General features: G+C 48.3%; 1 protein-coding gene across 2 annotated transcripts in view; it reads left to right on the top strand.

The window, feature by feature from the left end:
- The window catches only part of GALNT14 (polypeptide N-acetylgalactosaminyltransferase 14), a 613,086-nt gene that overhangs the window by 502,173 nt on the left and 92,947 nt on the right, over positions 1-17,966 (top strand). For both annotated transcript variants that reach the window (XM_088444427.1, XM_088444425.1), the window contains exons 8-9: positions 9,097-9,181; positions 13,404-13,507. In XM_088444427.1, the coding sequence (XP_088300553.1) occupies positions 9,097-9,181; positions 13,404-13,507 (189 nt within the window). The remainder of the gene's footprint in view (positions 1-9,096; positions 9,182-13,403; positions 13,508-17,966) is intronic.

Below are 17,966 nucleotides of genomic sequence, written 5' to 3'. Positions count from 1 at the left end.
ACCTCCATCAATTGTCTAAATCCCACTGCACTAATGGCGGATACCGGACGCACGTCTAACACCAACATAGCAGTCAAGGCCTCAGTTATACGTTTTGCTTCAGGATGACTGCTGTCGTACTTCATCCTCCTCGCTAAGGACTGTTGGAGGGTCAATTGTTTAGTAAAAGTAGTGGTGTTCCTACTTCCTCTCTGGGATGATGAACGACTCCCAGCAGCAGCAACAGCAGCAGCGGCAGCAGTAGGCGTAGCAATGCAGGATCCTCCAGAGGAATCCCGGATAGGAGAGTCAGTCATGCCAGTGACATGGCCTGCAGGACTACTTCCGATCCTGACTAAGGAGGAAATTGACGAGGAGGGAGTTGACGGTGTGGTTTGCAGGCGCTTGGATACAACAGGACAACGGGATTTAGGTGTCCCTGGACTGCTTACGGTCTTAGCCAAAGTTTCTGAACTTGACAGTAACTTTTTATGAACGCGCTGCAGGTGCCGTATAAGGGAGGATGTTCCTAGGTGGTTGACGTCCCTACCCCTACTTATTTCACCTTTACATATGGTACATATGGCAAGACAGTTGTTGTCCGGATTTGGATAGAAATATTGCCAGACCAAAGAGGTGGAATGTTTGGTCTTCTGCCCAGGCATGACCGTGATGGGCTTTTTCATCCCACGGACAACAACTGTCTCCCCCGGAGCCTGATTTAAACAAACCACATCACCATCAGAATCCTCCTCGCCAACTTCCTCCTCAGCGCCAGCTACACCAGTATCCTCATCCTGTTGTACTTCAACAGTGACATCTTCAATTTGCATATCAGCAAGTGGACTGTGGGTGCTCCTTTCAGCACTTGCAGGGGGCGTGCAAATGGTGGAAAGAGCCACCTCTTCCCGTCCAGTGCTGGGAAGGTCAGGCATCGCAACCACCACCACACTTGGACTCTCCTTGGGGATTTGTGATATCTTCTTAGAAAGCACAGTTCTTCGCTGTGCTTTTGCCAGCTTAACTCTTTTGATTTTTTTAGTGGGAGGAGGGCTTCCATCGTCATGTGAAGCTGAACCACTAGTCATGAACATACTAGGGATCGACCTTAACCGTTCCTTGCCACTCCGTGTCGTAAATGGCATATTGGCAAGTTTACGTTTCTCTTCAGCTGATTTAAATGTCTTTTTCAAGGTCATTTTCCTGAACTTTGCCATTTGGGATTGTATGTGCCCTCTACTATGACATTGGGCATCGGCCTTGGCAGACGACGTTGATGGGATGTTATCGTCTATGTCATGACTAGTGGCAGCAGCTTCAGCACTAGGAGGAAGTGGTTCTTGATCTTTCTCTATTTTATTTTTATCGGAGAAAGTTTGGTCCTCCATTTATGTTATATCGATTTGATATATACGTGCGGCTAAACACAGAAAATAATTTTTTTTTTGGTTTGGACTGGAGTGTACTTTCAGGGGTTACAGCACCCTTTAACGGTCAAGCCAGCCGGCCCTTTACTTATGACACAGGCGCACGCTTGGCACTACTTTGTTGATGCACGTGCGGCTACTGCGCACACAATTCACAAACACAGAAAATAATTTTTTTTTTGGTTTGGACTGGAGTGTACTTTGGGGGTTACAGCACCCTTTAACGGTCAAGCCAGCCGGCCCTTTACTTATGACACAGGCGCACTCTTGGCACTACTTTGTTGATGCACGTGCGGCTACTGCGCACACAATTCACAAACACAGAAAATAATTTTTTTTTTGGTTTGGACTGGAGTGTACTTTCGGGGGTTACAGCACCCTTTAACGGTCAAGCCAGCCGGCCCTTTACTTATGACACAGGCGCACGCTTGGCACTACTTTGTTGATGCACGTGCGGCTACTGCGCACACAATTCACAAACACAGAAAATAATTTTTTTTTTGGTTTGGACTGGAGTGTACTTTGGGGGTTACAGCACCCTTTAATGGTCAAGCCAGCCGGCCCTTTACTTATGACACAGGCGCACTCTTGGCACTACTTTGTTGATGCACGTGCGGCTACTGCGCACACAATTCACAAACACAGAAAATAATTTTTTTTTTGGTTTGGACTGGAGTGTACTTTCGGGGGTTACAGCACCCTTTAACGGTCAAGCCAGCCGGCCCTTTACTTATGACACAGGCGCACGCTTGGCACTACTTTGTTGATGCACGTGCGGCTACTGCGCACACAATTCACAAACACAGAAAATAATTTTTTTTTTGGTTTGGACTGGAGTGTACTTTGGGGGTTACAGCACCCTTTAACGGTCAAGCCAGCCGGCCCTTTACTTATGACACAGGCGCACTCTTGGCACTACTTTGTTGATGCACGTGCGGCTACTGCGCACACAATTCACAAACACAGAAAATTATTTTTTTTTTGGTTTGGACTGGAGTGTACTTTCGGGGGTTACAGCACCCTTTAACGGTCAAGCCAGCCGGCCCTTTACTTATGACACAGGCGCACGCTTGGCACTACTTTGTTGATGCACGTGCGGCTACTGCGCACACAATTCACAAACACAGAAAATAATTTTTTTTTTGGTTTGGACTGGAGTGTACTTTCGGGGGTTACAGCACCCTTAACGGTCAAGCCAGCCGGCCCTTTACTTATGACACAGGCGCACGCTTGGCACTACTTTGTTGATGCACGTGCGGCTACTGCGCACACAATTCACAAACACAGAAAATAATTTTTTTTTTGGTTTGGACTGGAGTGTACTTTCGGGGGTTACAGCACCCTTAACGGTCAAGCCAGCCGGCCCTTTACTTATGACACAGGCGCACGCTTGGCACTACTTTGTTGATGCACGTGCGGCTACTGCGCACACAATTCACAAACACAGAAAATAATGTTTTTTTTGGTTTGGACTGGAGTGTACTTTCGGGGGTTACAGCACCCTTAACGGTCAAGCCAGCCGGCCCTTTACTTATGACACAGGCGCACGCTTGGCACTACTTTGTTGATGCACGTGCGGCTACTGCGCACACAATTCACAAACACAGAAAATAATTTTTTTTTTGGTTTGGACTGGAGTGTACTTTGGGGGTTACAGCACCCTTTAATGGTCAAGCCAGCCGGCCCTTTACTTATGACACAGGCGCACGCTTGGCACTACTTTGTTGATGCACGTGCGGCTACTGCGCACACAATTCACAAACACAGAAAATAATTTTTTTTTTGGTTTGGACTGGAGTGTACTTTCGGGGGTTACAGCACCCTTAACGGTCAAGCCAGCCGGCCCTTTACTTATGACACAGGCGCACGCTTGGCACTACTTTGTTGATGCACGTGCGGCTACTGCGCACACAATTCACAAACACAGAAAATAATTTTTTTTTTGGTTTGGACTGGAGTGTACTTTCGGGGGTTACAGCACCCTTTAATGGTCAAGCCAGCTGGCCCTTTACTTATGACACAGGCGCACGCTTGGCACTACTTTGTTGATGCACGTGCGGCTACTGCGCACACAATTCACAAACACAGAAAATAATTTTTTTTTTGGTTTGGACTGGAGTGTACTTTCGGGGGTTACAGCACCCTTAACGGTCAAGCCAGCCGGCCCTTTACTTATGACACAGGCGCACGCTTGGCACTACTTTGTTGATGCACGTGCGGCTACTGCGCACACAATTCACAAACACAGAAAATAATTTTTTTTTTGGTTTGGACTGGAGTGTACTTTGGGGGTTACAGCACCCTTTAACGGTCAAGCCAGCCGGCCCTTTACTTATGACACAGGCGCACGCTTGGCACTACTTTGTTGATGCACGTGCGGCTACTGCGCACACAATTCACAAACACAGAAAATAATTTTTTTTTTGGTTTGGACTGGAGTGTACTTTCGGGGGTTACAGCACCCTTAACGGTCAAGCCAGCCGGCCCTTTACTTATGACACAGGCGCACGCTTGGCACTACTTTGTTGATGCACGTGCGGCTACTGCGCACACAATTCACAAACACAGAAAATATATTTTTTTTTTGTTTGGACTGGAGTGTACTTTCGGGGGTTACAGCACCCTTAACGGTCAAGCCAGCCGGCCCTTTACTTATGACACAGGCGCACGCTTGGCACTACTTTGTTGATGCACGTGCGGCTACTGCGCACACAATTCACAAACACAGAAAATATATTATTTTTTTAGCACTTGGGGGGAGCACCCCTGATGGACAGAGCACCCCCTGGACAACACTACAGCACTCCTTTAGGACTGGGACACTGCACAGGACTTTGGAGTGGACACAGCCCCTATGGAGAACTGACTGCACAACACAGTCCAGCCAGCCCCTATGGACTTTGAAGTAGTGGACACAGCCCCTATTAACAACAGCAGCACAGCACAACACAGCCAGCCCCTATGGACTTTGAAGTAGTGGACAACAGCAGCACTACACTACACTACACTACACAGCCCTAACTCCCACCCTCCCTCTTCACTGTCCACAGCCGAGTGAGAAAATGGCGCCGACGCGGGTACCTTATATAGGATCCAAAACCCGCGAGACTCGGAAGGCGGGATGATGACGTTTTGCCTCGATTTCAGATCCGAGTCAGGCGGGAAAAGTCGAGCCTGACTCGGATCAGACTCGGATCGGGGGGGTTCGGGGGGGTTCGGATTTCAGAAATCCGAACCCGCTCACCCCTAAATTTAACTTTCACTTTTTAATACTTTGTTGCAAATCCTTTGCAGGCAATTACAGCCTGAAGTCTGGAACGCATAGACATCACCAGACGCTGGGTTTCATCCCTGGTGATGCTCTGCCAGGCCTCTACTGCAAATGTCTTCAGTTCCTGCTTGTTCTTGGGGCATTTTCCCTTCAGTCTTGTCTTCATCAAGTGAAATGCATTCTCAATCAGATTCAGGTCAGGGGATTGACTTGGCCATTGCATAACATTCCACTTTTTAGCCTAAAAAAACTCTTTGGTTGCTTTCGCAGTATGCTTCGGGTCATTGTCCATCTGCACTGTGAAGTGCCGTCCATATAATATTGCCTGAAACACTTCAGAATTCATTCTGCTGCTTTTGCCAGCAGTCACATCATCAATAAATACAAGGGAACCAGTTCCATTGGCGCCATACATGCGCACGCCATGACACTACCACCACCATGCTTCACTGATGAGGTGGTATGTTATGGATCATGAGCAGTTCCTTTCCTTCTCCATACTCTTCTTTTCCCATCACTGTGGTACAAGTTGATCTTTGTCTCATCTGTCCATAGGATGTTGTTCCAGAACTGTAATGGCTTTTTTAGATGTTGTTTTGGCAAACTCTAATCTGGTCTTCCTGTGTTTTGAGGTTCACCAATGGTTTACACCTTCTGGTGAACCCTCTATATTCACTCTTGTGAAGTCTTCTCTTGATTGTTGACTTTGACACATATACACCTACCTCCTGGAGAGTGTTCTTGATTTGGCCAACTGTTGTGAAGGGGTTTTTCTTCACCAGGGAAATAATTCTGCTGTCATCCACCACAATTGTTTTCCTTGGTCTTCCGGGTCTTTTGGTGTTGCTGAGCTCTCCGGTGCGTTCTTTCTTTTTAAGAATGTTCCAAACAGTTGATTTGGCCACACCTAATGTTTTTGCTATCTCTCTGATGGGTTTGTTTTGATTTTTCAGCCTAATGATGGCTTGCTTCACTGATAGTGACAGCTCTTTGGATCTCATATTGAGAGTCGACAGCAACTGATTCCAAATGCAAATGTCACACCTAGAATCAACTCCAGACCTTTTACCTGCTTAATTGATAATTAAATAACGAGGGAATAGCCCACAACTGTCCATGAAATAGCTTTTTAGTTGATAGTCCCATTACTTTTGGCCCCTTAAAAAGTGGGAGGCACATATAGAAACCGTTGTAATTCCTACACCGTTCACCTGATTTGGATGTAATTACCCTCAAATTAAATCTGAAAGTCTGCAGTTAAAGCACATCTTGTTTGTTTCATTTCAAAGCCATTGTGGTGGTGAATAGAGGCCAAAATATGAGAATTCTGTCAATGTCCCAATATTTATGCACCTGACTGTACGTACCTAATATATCCAGTCACTGCAGATATATTTATTATGGTACATCTAGACCATCAAGAACCAGGTGGTCTGTTCTGGGTATCTTGACCAAAGCTAATATGAGAAAATAATTCCCCTGGATGATACATTTTGCTCCATAAAATAATTTTAAAGTGCGACTGTCACTTACTCAGAGAAGACTTCGGGCTGAACCCAAAGTTCATAGCATTCTAGCCTATCAATTCAAGGTATCTGGTCAGATGGTGGACAGTAACCATATCGACATTAGAATGTCGTCATGGTTCAACATGTCGACTGACACCGTGTCGACATCCTCAGAATTTCGACATGTTCGCGATGTGGACTTCTGAAATGTTGATATGTGAACTATCGACACTCTGAGGATGCCTACAATTAGGGTTAGACCCCAGCGGGCGAGTTAGGGTTAGGATGTGGGGGGGGAGGTTAGGGTTAGGCACTAGGGGGTACAATACTCAAAGGGACCCCACTGCTGAGGCTTCACTGCCGGAACTGCTTCTCACATGACCGCTGGGACCCCGGAGTAAGATTCTGGAGCCGCTGCTGCCGGGAGAAGGTAAGAAGCCACTAGACCACAAGGAACGGTTTGTCGATAGTTCATCATGTCGACATATCATCCGTGGAGACATGATGGATGTCGGCATGGCCACTGTCGATTAATCATACCACACTCATCAGTTCAGCGAGAACTAGTGACGTCACTGAGGCATTATTAAACATTAATTTTATTTTATGAAGCATATTTACAGGGCCAGATTATCAATGGGGTGGATGGAGCTCTAGCTCCAGGCTTCCACATAAAAATAGGTCTATCATCATGACAGCATGGTTATGACCAGTCACGAGCTGGTATTAATATTATATTTCTATTTTCCACACAAAATAATGCATTTTTGTATTTTTATCTATTTATGGCGATATTGGGCCTGGCCACACCCACACCACACTGACCACACCCACACAGCACTGGTCACACTCACAGGGCATTGGCCACACCTACACCACACTGGCCACACCCACACAGCACTGGTCACACCTTGCTTCTCACAATAGGCCCTTGTTCATTTTCAGCCCCTGACCAATGTGACCCTTATTCTGGCCCCAATTTTTTATGCAAATGCAGTATTGCCAGGATAGTATCTACTGTAGGTATGCAGTCGGCAAGCCGGCGGACCTAATGCTGACAGCCGGCTTCCCGACTACTTAATCCCGGCGAGGGTTAAATGACAGGCATCTAAATCTAGACGCCGGGAGGACGGCGCCTGGAATCCCGATCGAAGGGACCCCGGGCGCCAAGTGCGGATAGCCGCGGGGGGGAGGGTTAGGTTTAGGGTTCCCGGGGGGGACTTAGGGTTAGGCACCCCCCCCCGGAGGACTTAGGTTTAGGCGGCGGGGAAGGTTAGGGTTAGGCACCCCTAAGGGAGGGTTAGGGTTAGGGGGGAGAAATAGGTTGGTATATACTTACCTGGGGACGGTCGGGGTTTCCTCCTCTGCCGGGATGCCGCTGTCGGGATTCCAACCACTGGGCATGGGTCCGTTGGTAAATCATACCGATTCCCTACTGAACAATGGGTGCATTCTGGTCCATGGGTTCAGGGAGCCATGACAAACCTGACAAGTTCTGTGGAGTGGGTCCATCCCGGTGTGTAAAATTCCAGTGGCGCCATCTTTTCGGGTGATATCTTCGGAGAAATGGCACCATGCAGTGATAGCAAAGACTGGCACCTTTTGCTATAGTCTGCGCATTCGACATTTTGCCTAGTGAAGCGGATGGGTGCAAAATTACGCATTTTGCCGAGAGCCGCATCATCACCGACCAATTTCGGATGCAGGGTGGCACAAAATGCGGCAGTGCGCTGAGGGTAGGCACAGACATGATGTTAATTGCCCCTTGCACTTGACCCTTGGACTTCTCTTCCTGGAAAGTCGGTAACTGTGGTCCTAGTAACATGCTGCAGTTTCATGTATTTTGTCCCCACAAAATGGCTGCCCCCACTGTGGTCAGCCAATAGGCACGCTTTAATGATAACTTCTTTATATATATTTTTTTGCAAAAATAAAGTTTATTTGCATTTGTGAAGAAACATTTTCTGGTTCTCTGTTACAATATAAAAAACTGTTAATATTTCAGGCTAACACTTTGTTCCAGGAATGTTTACTTATTGTGATTTGAATTTTGTATTCATATTTCCCTGTTATTTGTCATTGCCTCTATGTAAATGAGGGTGATTCAGCAGATATTATAGCAAAATGACACTATCGAGGGCACTTACCAGTGTTACTTTGAGTACAGGAATGAAAAGGTAATTGCAATAAGTCCTTCCAGCCGTGAGTGAGATGACAGGAGTTTCTATAATGGCGCGATTAACGTAAAGCGATTACTTTATCTTAGTCAGAGAACACGTTTTGTTAAGTATGGAAACATTTGAGATATTGGGTCCGGTTCTTATTCACACATCTTCCCGGAATTACATGTGCACAGAAATCATTATATACTTGTATGGCGCATGCCTTACGCTACACGTGCGCACAGATGCAGTTGCCATTGAGGTGGACAGTATCAGAATATAGCGGAAATGTGCTGGGTGTACCTAGAAGGTGTCTGGGTCGTGTGGGCGTGTTATAAGGGGTTGGGTACGCATGCCTGCGCTCGGGATCCCGTCTGTCAAAATTCTGACGCCGACATTCCGACAGGATTAGGATACCGACACCTGTCAGTCAGTATCCTAACCCTAATCATATAGTCGCTGACGCAACTGCGCCAAAAAATATTATAACAGTCGCAGCAGCATGAGACTCAAAATAAGGCCCATTGTAATTTGTGTTATAAATTTATATTATAATGTTATAAAAATTATACAATTCTATTACAATAAAGTGATAGTTATATATAAAGTTATCTTTCATATGAATTAACCTTGTATATTAGTAGCACTCAATTATCATTAATACTAGATACAACGGCTGCCGGCTTTGTTTAACAACCTGCTCAGTGAGGGTCCTGACATCTAATAACATCTGACCTTTTCTCTTCCAGGGTTTGACTGGAGTTTGCACTTTAAATGGGAGCAGCTTTCCATGGAGCAAAAAGCGAAACGATTAGATCCTACAGAGCCTATAAAGTAAGTTCAATACGCTAAGTGTACACAACAGACCCCGCACTCTCACCCACCTCCAGTCATGTTTCCTACCAATGCATTTATCGTGTAGAACCACCAAGGTCAGAATTAATGTTTTTGTATTGTGCTGTCAGGCCTCAGGGGTTGTTACGTGTTAGGACACAAAGGGGAATTGCCCCCAGACTCATACCTCCCTCCATGAGGCTCAGGATCATTGTAACTGAGGGGGTCATTCAGACCCGCTCGCTAGCGGCAGGACGCTCGCAAGTGGGTCGATGTTCCCCACTGCGCATGCGCACGACGGAGGGAGCTCCGTCGTGCGCATGCGCGAGACCCGGCAAGCGACGGGCTCACCATCGCTCCGGGTCTCGCACCAAAGGTGCTGTCGATGTTGATTGACAGCACGCCCCCTTTGGTGGGCGTGCCGGGGGCGTGCCTGCCAGACGGAGGCGTTCCCATGGGAACGCCTGCCGTCTCAAGCCGGCCCCACTGACATCACTAGTAATGTCAGTGGGAGTGATTTTGGCTCCGATAGAGCCAAAATCACTCCAGGGCTTGCGGCAGCGAGACCCTACTGCAGGGTCTCCGTCGCAAGCCCGATGGTCGCGATGGTCTTGCGAGCATCCATGAGGATGCTCCAAAAAAAGGTAGGAGGGCCCTGATTCAGAGCGAGCGCTCTGGTCAGAGCGTTCAGCTCTGAATCAGGCCCTGAGTTCATGGATTTAACCTGCCATTCCTAAACAGCAATGATCGGCAAAACCCCATTGGATGCTGAATGTTACTGATACACAGACCACAGAGAGGGCCTGATTCAGACCCTGTCGCAAGCGCTGAGCGCTCGCAACCGGGTCGATGGTGGCCCACAGCGCATGCGCACGACGGAGCCGGTTCCGTTGTGCGCATGTGCGAGACCCGGCTAGCGACGGGCAATCCGTTGCTCCGGGTCTCGCACCAAAGTGGGCGAGCTGTCGATGGTGAGTGACAGCTAGCCCAGTTTGGTGGGCGGGCCGGGGAGTGACAGTGATGTCAGTGGGAGAGCTTCCGGCTCTGTTACACAAGGGTCTCATCGCAAGCCAGATGGTCGCGATGGTCTTGACCATCGCGACCGTCAACCTGGCCGCTCACTATAGCCAGGAGGCCGCTCCAAAAAAAAAAAATGCCCTGATTCAGAGCGAGCGCTCTTCCAGAACGTCCGGCTCTGAATCAGGCCCAGTGTCAGGGTATCCAAAGAACATGGTTTGCCTAGAACTGTGGCTGTCATTCAGACCCGCTCGCGAGCGCAGGACGCTCGCAAGCGGGTCGATGTTACCCCACTTCGCATGCGCACGACAGAGGGAGCTCCGTCGTGCGCATGCGCGAGACCCGGATAGCGACGGGCTCTCTGTCACTCCGGGTCTCGCACCAAAGGGGGCGTGCTGTCGATGTTGAACCAGACCAGGGGTCCACATTTTCTGATGCGCCGGGTTCACCGCTAGTATTGTTTTTTTATTGTTTTCATTTCGCAGGTGAATAACGTTTTTGCCTCTTCTGCCATTTTTACTTTATTTACTATTGTTTTTTTTAAGTCATATTAAATCATTAAAAAAAAATGTAGGTCACTGAGAAGCACAGAAGCGACCCAGGGTAGCGTATAGCATTACAACGCAGCAGGAGAACATCAAATAGACTATGACGCAATAAGCAGCGTCCATACAAACTATTAGCGCCACAGAGACTTCAGTTTTATATGCAGGTGCTCAATGTACAGCCCGTGCATAATACTATCAGGGATACAGATGTGACAAATTGGGGCACATCAATCACTGAAATGTAACAGTGCCCCTTGTCCGCCATGTCCCATCGTGCTTTATCTGTGACTTTGTGTTTATAACTATTTCCTGTGCGATTAAACTCGCAGCCCAGCATCTCTAGTACATTTCGAGGCCTATGTACCAAGTAAATGTTGAAGGATATTTCCCGAAAACAGACGTTATTGGGGGATACTCGCAAATATTAGGAATTTTAATATCTGCTGCAGGCCCGCCACTTTTGACACCTGCCGCAGCCCCCATAGTTTTCTAAGGGGGCTCCGTAGCTGTCAGATTTACCAAGTTCTAGAATGAGAAGCATTCCGGAGCAAGCCTCGATAGGATCACGCCATCTCTAGATGGCGTGATCCTATAGTTGCCTATGGGCAACTATTTCCCAAAAATTACCGTCCCGCCACACATGAGTGGTCTGCTGCCCCAGCTCCCGATATAGAAGGGAAATTATTGCTTATGTGATTTTTTTCATAAATTTGCCCAGATGTAAATTTCTTATTCCTGCGACTAGTCTGAAACCTGATAATTAGTAAATATGCCCCTTTGAGTGCTGTTTCGCTGTGTCCGCCATGTTACCAATTTAAAGAAAAAGTTGCTACGCTTCATCGCTTGGTGCGGTTCAGCCGCTCCGGGCGTCTCGTGCCGCGTGGCGTGGTTGAGGCTTGGCGTATGAGGACACATCTGTATATAGGCTGAAATATAGAAAACGTTTAAATAAATGATGGCGGCAATCAAAATGTGATAGTAGCGCTCTGTATAGTAATGTCATTCACATTTGTGAGGGCATAAGCCGTGATTTGTCACATGACCACCACAACCACCATTCATTCAGCGGTTGCGTAGGTATAGTTCTATTGTCCTGTCATACAACCCAAAGCAATTGTCTACATGCAGCTATGCACAATGCGGCGAGCAGCACCGTATGTAGGAGAAGAAAAAACCCCCAGAGACTAGTGCACAAGCCCCCGGCACTTAGGGGCTGCATCAGCTGCATTCCCTAGGAGCTTATTACAGCTGGCAGGGAATTTGCGGGCACACGCCCACTTCTCTGGGCCTAATTCAGCAAGGAATGCACAGGAGAGAACGCACGCACTTGGCCGATGCTTTTGCTCTGCGCATGCATAGGCATCGCGCTGTGCGTGCGCGAACAGGTCGCTGAGTACGGTAAGGGCTCTCTCAGAGTACTCAGGGAGCCCGCAGAGACCTTCGATGTTGATTGACAGGAAGTGCCGTTTGTGGGTGGTGACGGGGGTGGTCGGCCAAACGCAGGCGTGCCTGTGCGTTCACACGCTGTTACAGGGGCGCGCATTAATTAATGTCAGCGGTACCGCACGCACCCGTGCGACTCTCTGCATGCAGGAATTTCTCAAGTCCTGCGGCAGGGTCAGGTCTACTCTTAGCTTACACGCAGCTTCGATGGCACTCGATGTTCCCGATGTTTACGTTGTCAATCACGGCATAGGTGGGCGGCTTTATGTTTTGCTGGGTGTCTGCTTCTTGTGCTGTGGTCTCCGTGCGTATGCCTTGATTTGCATATTCTCACAGCGGCGTCTGCTAGCGTGCGTTCCTTGCTGAATCAGGCCCCCGATTGGCTGAAAGGCAGGAGGGCACTTCTCATTGGAAGCACTATCTGCTGATCGCAGTGCAGACTGCCTGTCCAGCAAGTGCATCCAATGGGAAGCCACTGCAATCACTGGGGGCTCGCTGGTGGGGGCCGATTTTTACTTGGGGAGTGGGGGGACTGTGCTCAAGCGTGGATATCCTTAAAACCTGGTCAGATAGTTTGCCTTGAGGACTGAGGGCCTGATTCAGATCCGGACGCTCTGACAAGAGCGCTCACTCTGAATCAGGGCCCTCCTACCTAAAATTGGAGCGGCTTCCTGGCCGCTCGCATAGCTGTGGGTGACCACCCACAGCTATAGCAAGCGGCCAAAATGATGGTCGCGATGGTCAAGACCATCGCGACCATCGGGCTTGTGACGAGACCCTTGCGGTAGGGTCTCGCTGCCGCAAGCCCTGGAGTGCTTTTGGCTCTATCACTAGTGATGTCAGTGGGGCCGGACCCAGACGGTAGGCGTTCCCATGGGAACGCCTCTGTCTGTGCAGCAACGCCCCCGGCACGCCCACCTAAGGGGGCGTGCTGTCACTCACCATCGATAGCACGCCCCCTTTGGTGCGAGACCCATAGCGACGGCATGCGCACTAGGGCACCATCAACCCGCTGGCGAGCGCTCAGCGCTCGCGAGCGGGTCTGAATCAGGCTCTGAGGTTGGAAAACACTGATTTACAGGTACAAGATATGGGAGAGCAACATAATAACATGGCACAGACAACAAACATGTGGGATCTTCCCTGTAACCAGCACATATTATGGGCTTTGTGCAGTGTCCCTGTAATGTACTATATTCATTTCCCATTCATAGGACTCCTGTCATAGCTGGTGGTCTCTTTGTTATAGACAAGTCCTGGTTCAATCACTTGGGGAAATATGACACAGCCATGGACATCTGGGGCGGCGAGAATTTCGGTAAGTGGTTTGGTTCTTACTATAAATGTCTGGTGAAATATAAATGAAATACCATGTGCCTGATTCAGAGGCGCACGCCATTCACACGAAGTTGAGCATTTAATTTCAACCGTGAAAACCCCTACGGGGCGCGTGAGTTACACAGAGCGCACGCACAATGGCGCTGTCACGATCAGGGCAGACGTTATCGGGAAGGTGGAAGAAAAGTGACTGGCGTTCCTGGGTCGTGGCTATAAATGGTCCGCTCAGTGGGCGTATTATGGGAGTGTCGCGGTTATGTCACTGCGAATCCGCTGCATTCCCAGATGCACATACGCACGCGTCGGAGGCTGCGGCCAGATGAAGACACTGCGCCTGCCACAGGGCTGGTGCAGGTTTCGATGGTGCGACCGATGTTGACGTAAAAGGATGCGCCGATCGGTATTACAGCCGTGTACAGACACTAAAAGTGGGTGTTTCAGTCCTCGCACATTTAGCTGCATGAATTTACAGACCATCTTTCACTGTGTAACATCCAACTAATTAGGCTAATAAGGAATGCTATATAAGCCTGACCTTAAGAGGTTATTCATTACCCCTGAGGAAGTCAGGGAGATGAGACATAGGGCCTCATTCAGACCCGGTCGCAAGCGCTGAGCGCTCGCAACCGGGTTGATGTTTGCCCACTGGGCATGCGCACGTCGGAGCCGGCTCCGACGTGCGCATGCGCGAGACCCAGCTAGCGATGGCCGCTCCGGGCCTCACACCAAAGGGGGCGAGCTGTCGACGTTGATTGACAGCTCGCCCCGTTTAGAAGGCGGGCCGTGGGGGTGGCCGGCCAAACGGAGGCGTTCCCAATGGAATGCTTGCTGTTCGGGGGCGGCCCCACTGACATCAGCAATGATGTCAGTGGGGAGCTTGCTGCTCGATCAGAGCAGGAAGCTCCCTGGGGCTTGCGAGTCTTGAGACCCAACCTTAGGGTCTCGTCGCAAGCCCCGATGGTCGCGATGGTCCTGACCATCGCGACCATCACCCTGGTCAGTCGCTAAGCTGTGGGTGGTAACCCACAGCTTAGCTAGTGACCAGGAGGCCGCACTTCAAGATGCAAGCGGCCACCCTCAATCAGAGCGACCACTTGCATCTAACGACCGGGTCTGAATGAGACCCATAGCTCCATCCAGACGAAACGCGTTGGGTACTCTTGCTGATCAAACTTTCAGATAAGCCATTTTTTCATTATTTAATGTACGGCAATATATATATATATATATATATATATATATATATATATATTATATATTCTTGTGTTCTTGTGCTAATACCTTGCACTATAATCTTGCACTATATATGTTTGTTTTTACTTTGTATGTGTTTTGGAGTTCCATTAAATCTATGAAAAATCATAATGTGGATGACTTTGTGTGAACCTATGCAAAACATTGAGATCAGCCTATTTACTTTTTTCCACTTGGTACGGGTTCACGTATAAGTTTTATTCAGCTCGCAGTGGTGGCATTTGAACTTTATTGCACTAGGAGGCACCTTTGTCATTTATTATATTTCAGTTCGGAGGAGGTGGTGTGGATCCAGACAAGGAGCTCTGATGTCACCTGCGTAGATTTTCCTATGCACTTTTACATATTATTATATATTATTCTTTTGGACTTTGCTGGACTTTTTTATACTTTTATATATTTTTTTTTAATTTTTAAAGTATCACATTGTACACACCATACATATCGCTAAGTGTTTTTATATATATATATTAGGGGTGAGCGGGTTCGGATTTCTGAAATCCGAACCCTCCCGAGCCCCCCCGAACCGAGGCCGATCCGAATCAGGCTCGACTTTTCCCGCCTTACTCGGATCTGAAATCGAGGCAAAACGTCATCATCCCGCCTTCCGGGTCTCGCGGGTTTTAAGGTACCCGCGTCGGCGCCATTTTCTCACTCGGCTGTGGACAGTGAAGAGGGAGGGTGGGAGTTAGGGCTGGCTGGGCTGTGTAGTGTAGTGTAGTGCAGAGTAGTGTTGTGCTGTGCTGCGCTGTGCTGCTGTTGTCCATAGGGGCTGTGTCCACTACTTCAAAGTCCATAGGGGCTGGCTGTGTTGTGCTGTGCTGCTGTTGTTAATAGGGGCTGTGTCCACTACTTCAAAGTTCTTAGGGGCTGGCTGGACTGTGTTGTGCAGTCAGTTCTCCATAGGGGCTGTGTCCACTCCAAAGTCCTGTGCAGTGTCCCAGTCCTAAAGGGGTGCTGTAGTGTTGTCCAGGGGGTGCTCTGTCCATCAGGGGTGCTCCCCCCAAGTGCTAAAAAAATAATATTTTTTCTGTGTTTGTGAATTGTGTGCGCAGTAGCCGCACGTGCATCAACAAAGTAGTGCCAAGCGTGCGCCTGTGTCATAAGTAAAGGGCCGGCTGGCTTGACCGTTAAAGGGTGCTGTAACCCCCAAAGTACACTCCAGTCCAAACCAAAAAAAAAAATATTTTCTGTGTTTGTGAATTGTGTGCGCAGTAGCCGCACGTGCATCAACAAAGTAGTGCCAAGCGTGCGCCTGTGTCATAAGTAAAGGGCTGGCTGGCTTGACCGTTAAAGGGTGCTGTAACCCCCGAAAGTACACTCCAGTCCAAACCAAAAAAATATATATTTTCTGTGTTTGTGAATTGTGTGCGCAGTAGCCGCACGTGCATCAACAAAGTAGTGCCAAGCGTGCGCCTGTGTCATAAGTAAAGGGCCGGCTGGCTTGACCGTTAAAGGGTGCTGTAACCCCCAAAGTACACTCCAGTCCAAACCAAAACAAAATATTTTTTCTGTGTTTGTGAATTGTGTGCGCAGTAGCCGCACGTGCATCAACAAAGGAGCAGCGCCAAGCGTGCGCCTGTGTCCCATAAGTAAAGAGCCGGCTGGCTCATTTCTTAAAGGGTGGTGTAACCCACAAAGTGCACTACTCTCCAGCAAAAATAAAAAAATATTTTCTGTGTTTGTGTGCGCCTTAGCCGCACGTATATATCAATATAACATAAATGGAGGACCAAACTTTCTCCGATAAAAATAAAATAGGGAAAGATCAAGAACCACTTCCTCCTAGTGCTGTTGCTGCTGCTGGGAGTTGTTCATCATCCCAGAGAGGAAGTAGGAACATCACTACTTTTACTAAACAATTGACCCTCCAACAGTCCCTAGCGATGAGGATGAAGTACGACAGCAGTCATCCTGAAGCAAAACGTATAACTGAGGCCTTGACTGCTATGTTGGTGTTAGACGTGCGTCCGGTATCCGCCATTAGTGCAGTGGGATTTAGACAATTGATGGAGGTAGTGTGTCCCCGGTTCCAAATCCCGTCTAGATTCCACCTGCATCCTCAAAGCAGCAGCGACAAGCGTGCGTCTGTCTGTTAAAGGATGGTGTAACCCTCAAAGTGCGCTCCACAAACAATAAAAATATTGTTCTTTTTTTTCTGTCTTTGTGAATTGTGTGGGCTGTAGCCGCACCTGCATCCTTAAAGCAGCAGCGACAAGCGTGCGTCTGTCTGTTAAAGGGTGGTGTAACCCTCAAAGTGCTCCAAAAAATAAAAAACTATTTTTTTAATGTGTTTGTGACTTGTGTGCGATGTAGCCGCACGTGCATCAACATAGTAGCAGCGCCAAGCGTGCGCCTGTGTCATAAGTCAAGGGCTGGTTTGGACATCTGGTCCGGACTGAAGGACGTGCCAACAATTTCTGACAAGTCTACTGTCACTGCATATGATACTGTCCTCAAAGCAGCAGCGACAAGCGTGCGTCTGTCTGTTAAAGGGTGGTGACACCCTCAAAGTGTGCTACACAAACAATAAAAATATTCTTCTTCTTTTTTCTGTCTTTGTGAATTGTGTGGGCTGTAGCCGCACTTGCATCCTCAAAGCAGCAGCGACAAGCGTGCGTCTGTCTGTTAAAGGGTGGTGACACCCTCAAAGTGTGCTACACAAACAATAAAAATATTGTTCTTTTTTTTTCTGTCTTTGTGAATTGTGTGGTCTGTAGCCGCACTTGCATCCTCAAAGCAGCAGCGACAAGCGTGCGTCTGTCTGTTAAAGGGTGGTGTAACTCTCAAAGTGCTCCAAAAAATAAAAAACTATTTTTTTAATGTGTTTGTGACTTGTGTGCGATGTAGCCGCACTTGCATCCTCAAAGCAGCAGCGACAAGCGTGCGTCTGTCTGTTAAAGGGTGGTGACACCCTCAAAGTGTGCTACACAAACAATAAAAATATTCTTCTTCTTTTTTCTGTCTTTGTGAATTGTGTGGGTTGTAGCCGCACTTGCATCCTCAAAGCAGCAGCGACAAGCGTGCGTCTGTCTGTTAAAGGGTGGTGACACCCTCAAAGTGTGCTACTCAAACAATAAAAATATTCTTCTTTTTTTTCTGTCTTTGTGAATTGTGTGGGCTGTAGTTGCACTTGCATCCTCAAAGCAGCAGCGACAAGCGTGCGTCTGTCTGTTAAAGGGTGG

Source organism: Taudactylus pleione, unplaced genomic scaffold (genome assembly GCF_031769625.1).
Source record: "Taudactylus pleione unplaced genomic scaffold, aTauple2 ptg000363l, whole genome shotgun sequence".
In the NCBI taxonomy this organism is placed as follows: domain Eukaryota; kingdom Metazoa; phylum Chordata; class Amphibia; order Anura; family Myobatrachidae; genus Taudactylus; species Taudactylus pleione.
Note: the sequence above shows the minus strand (reverse complement) of the source record. Positions and strands in the feature narration are given on the sequence as shown.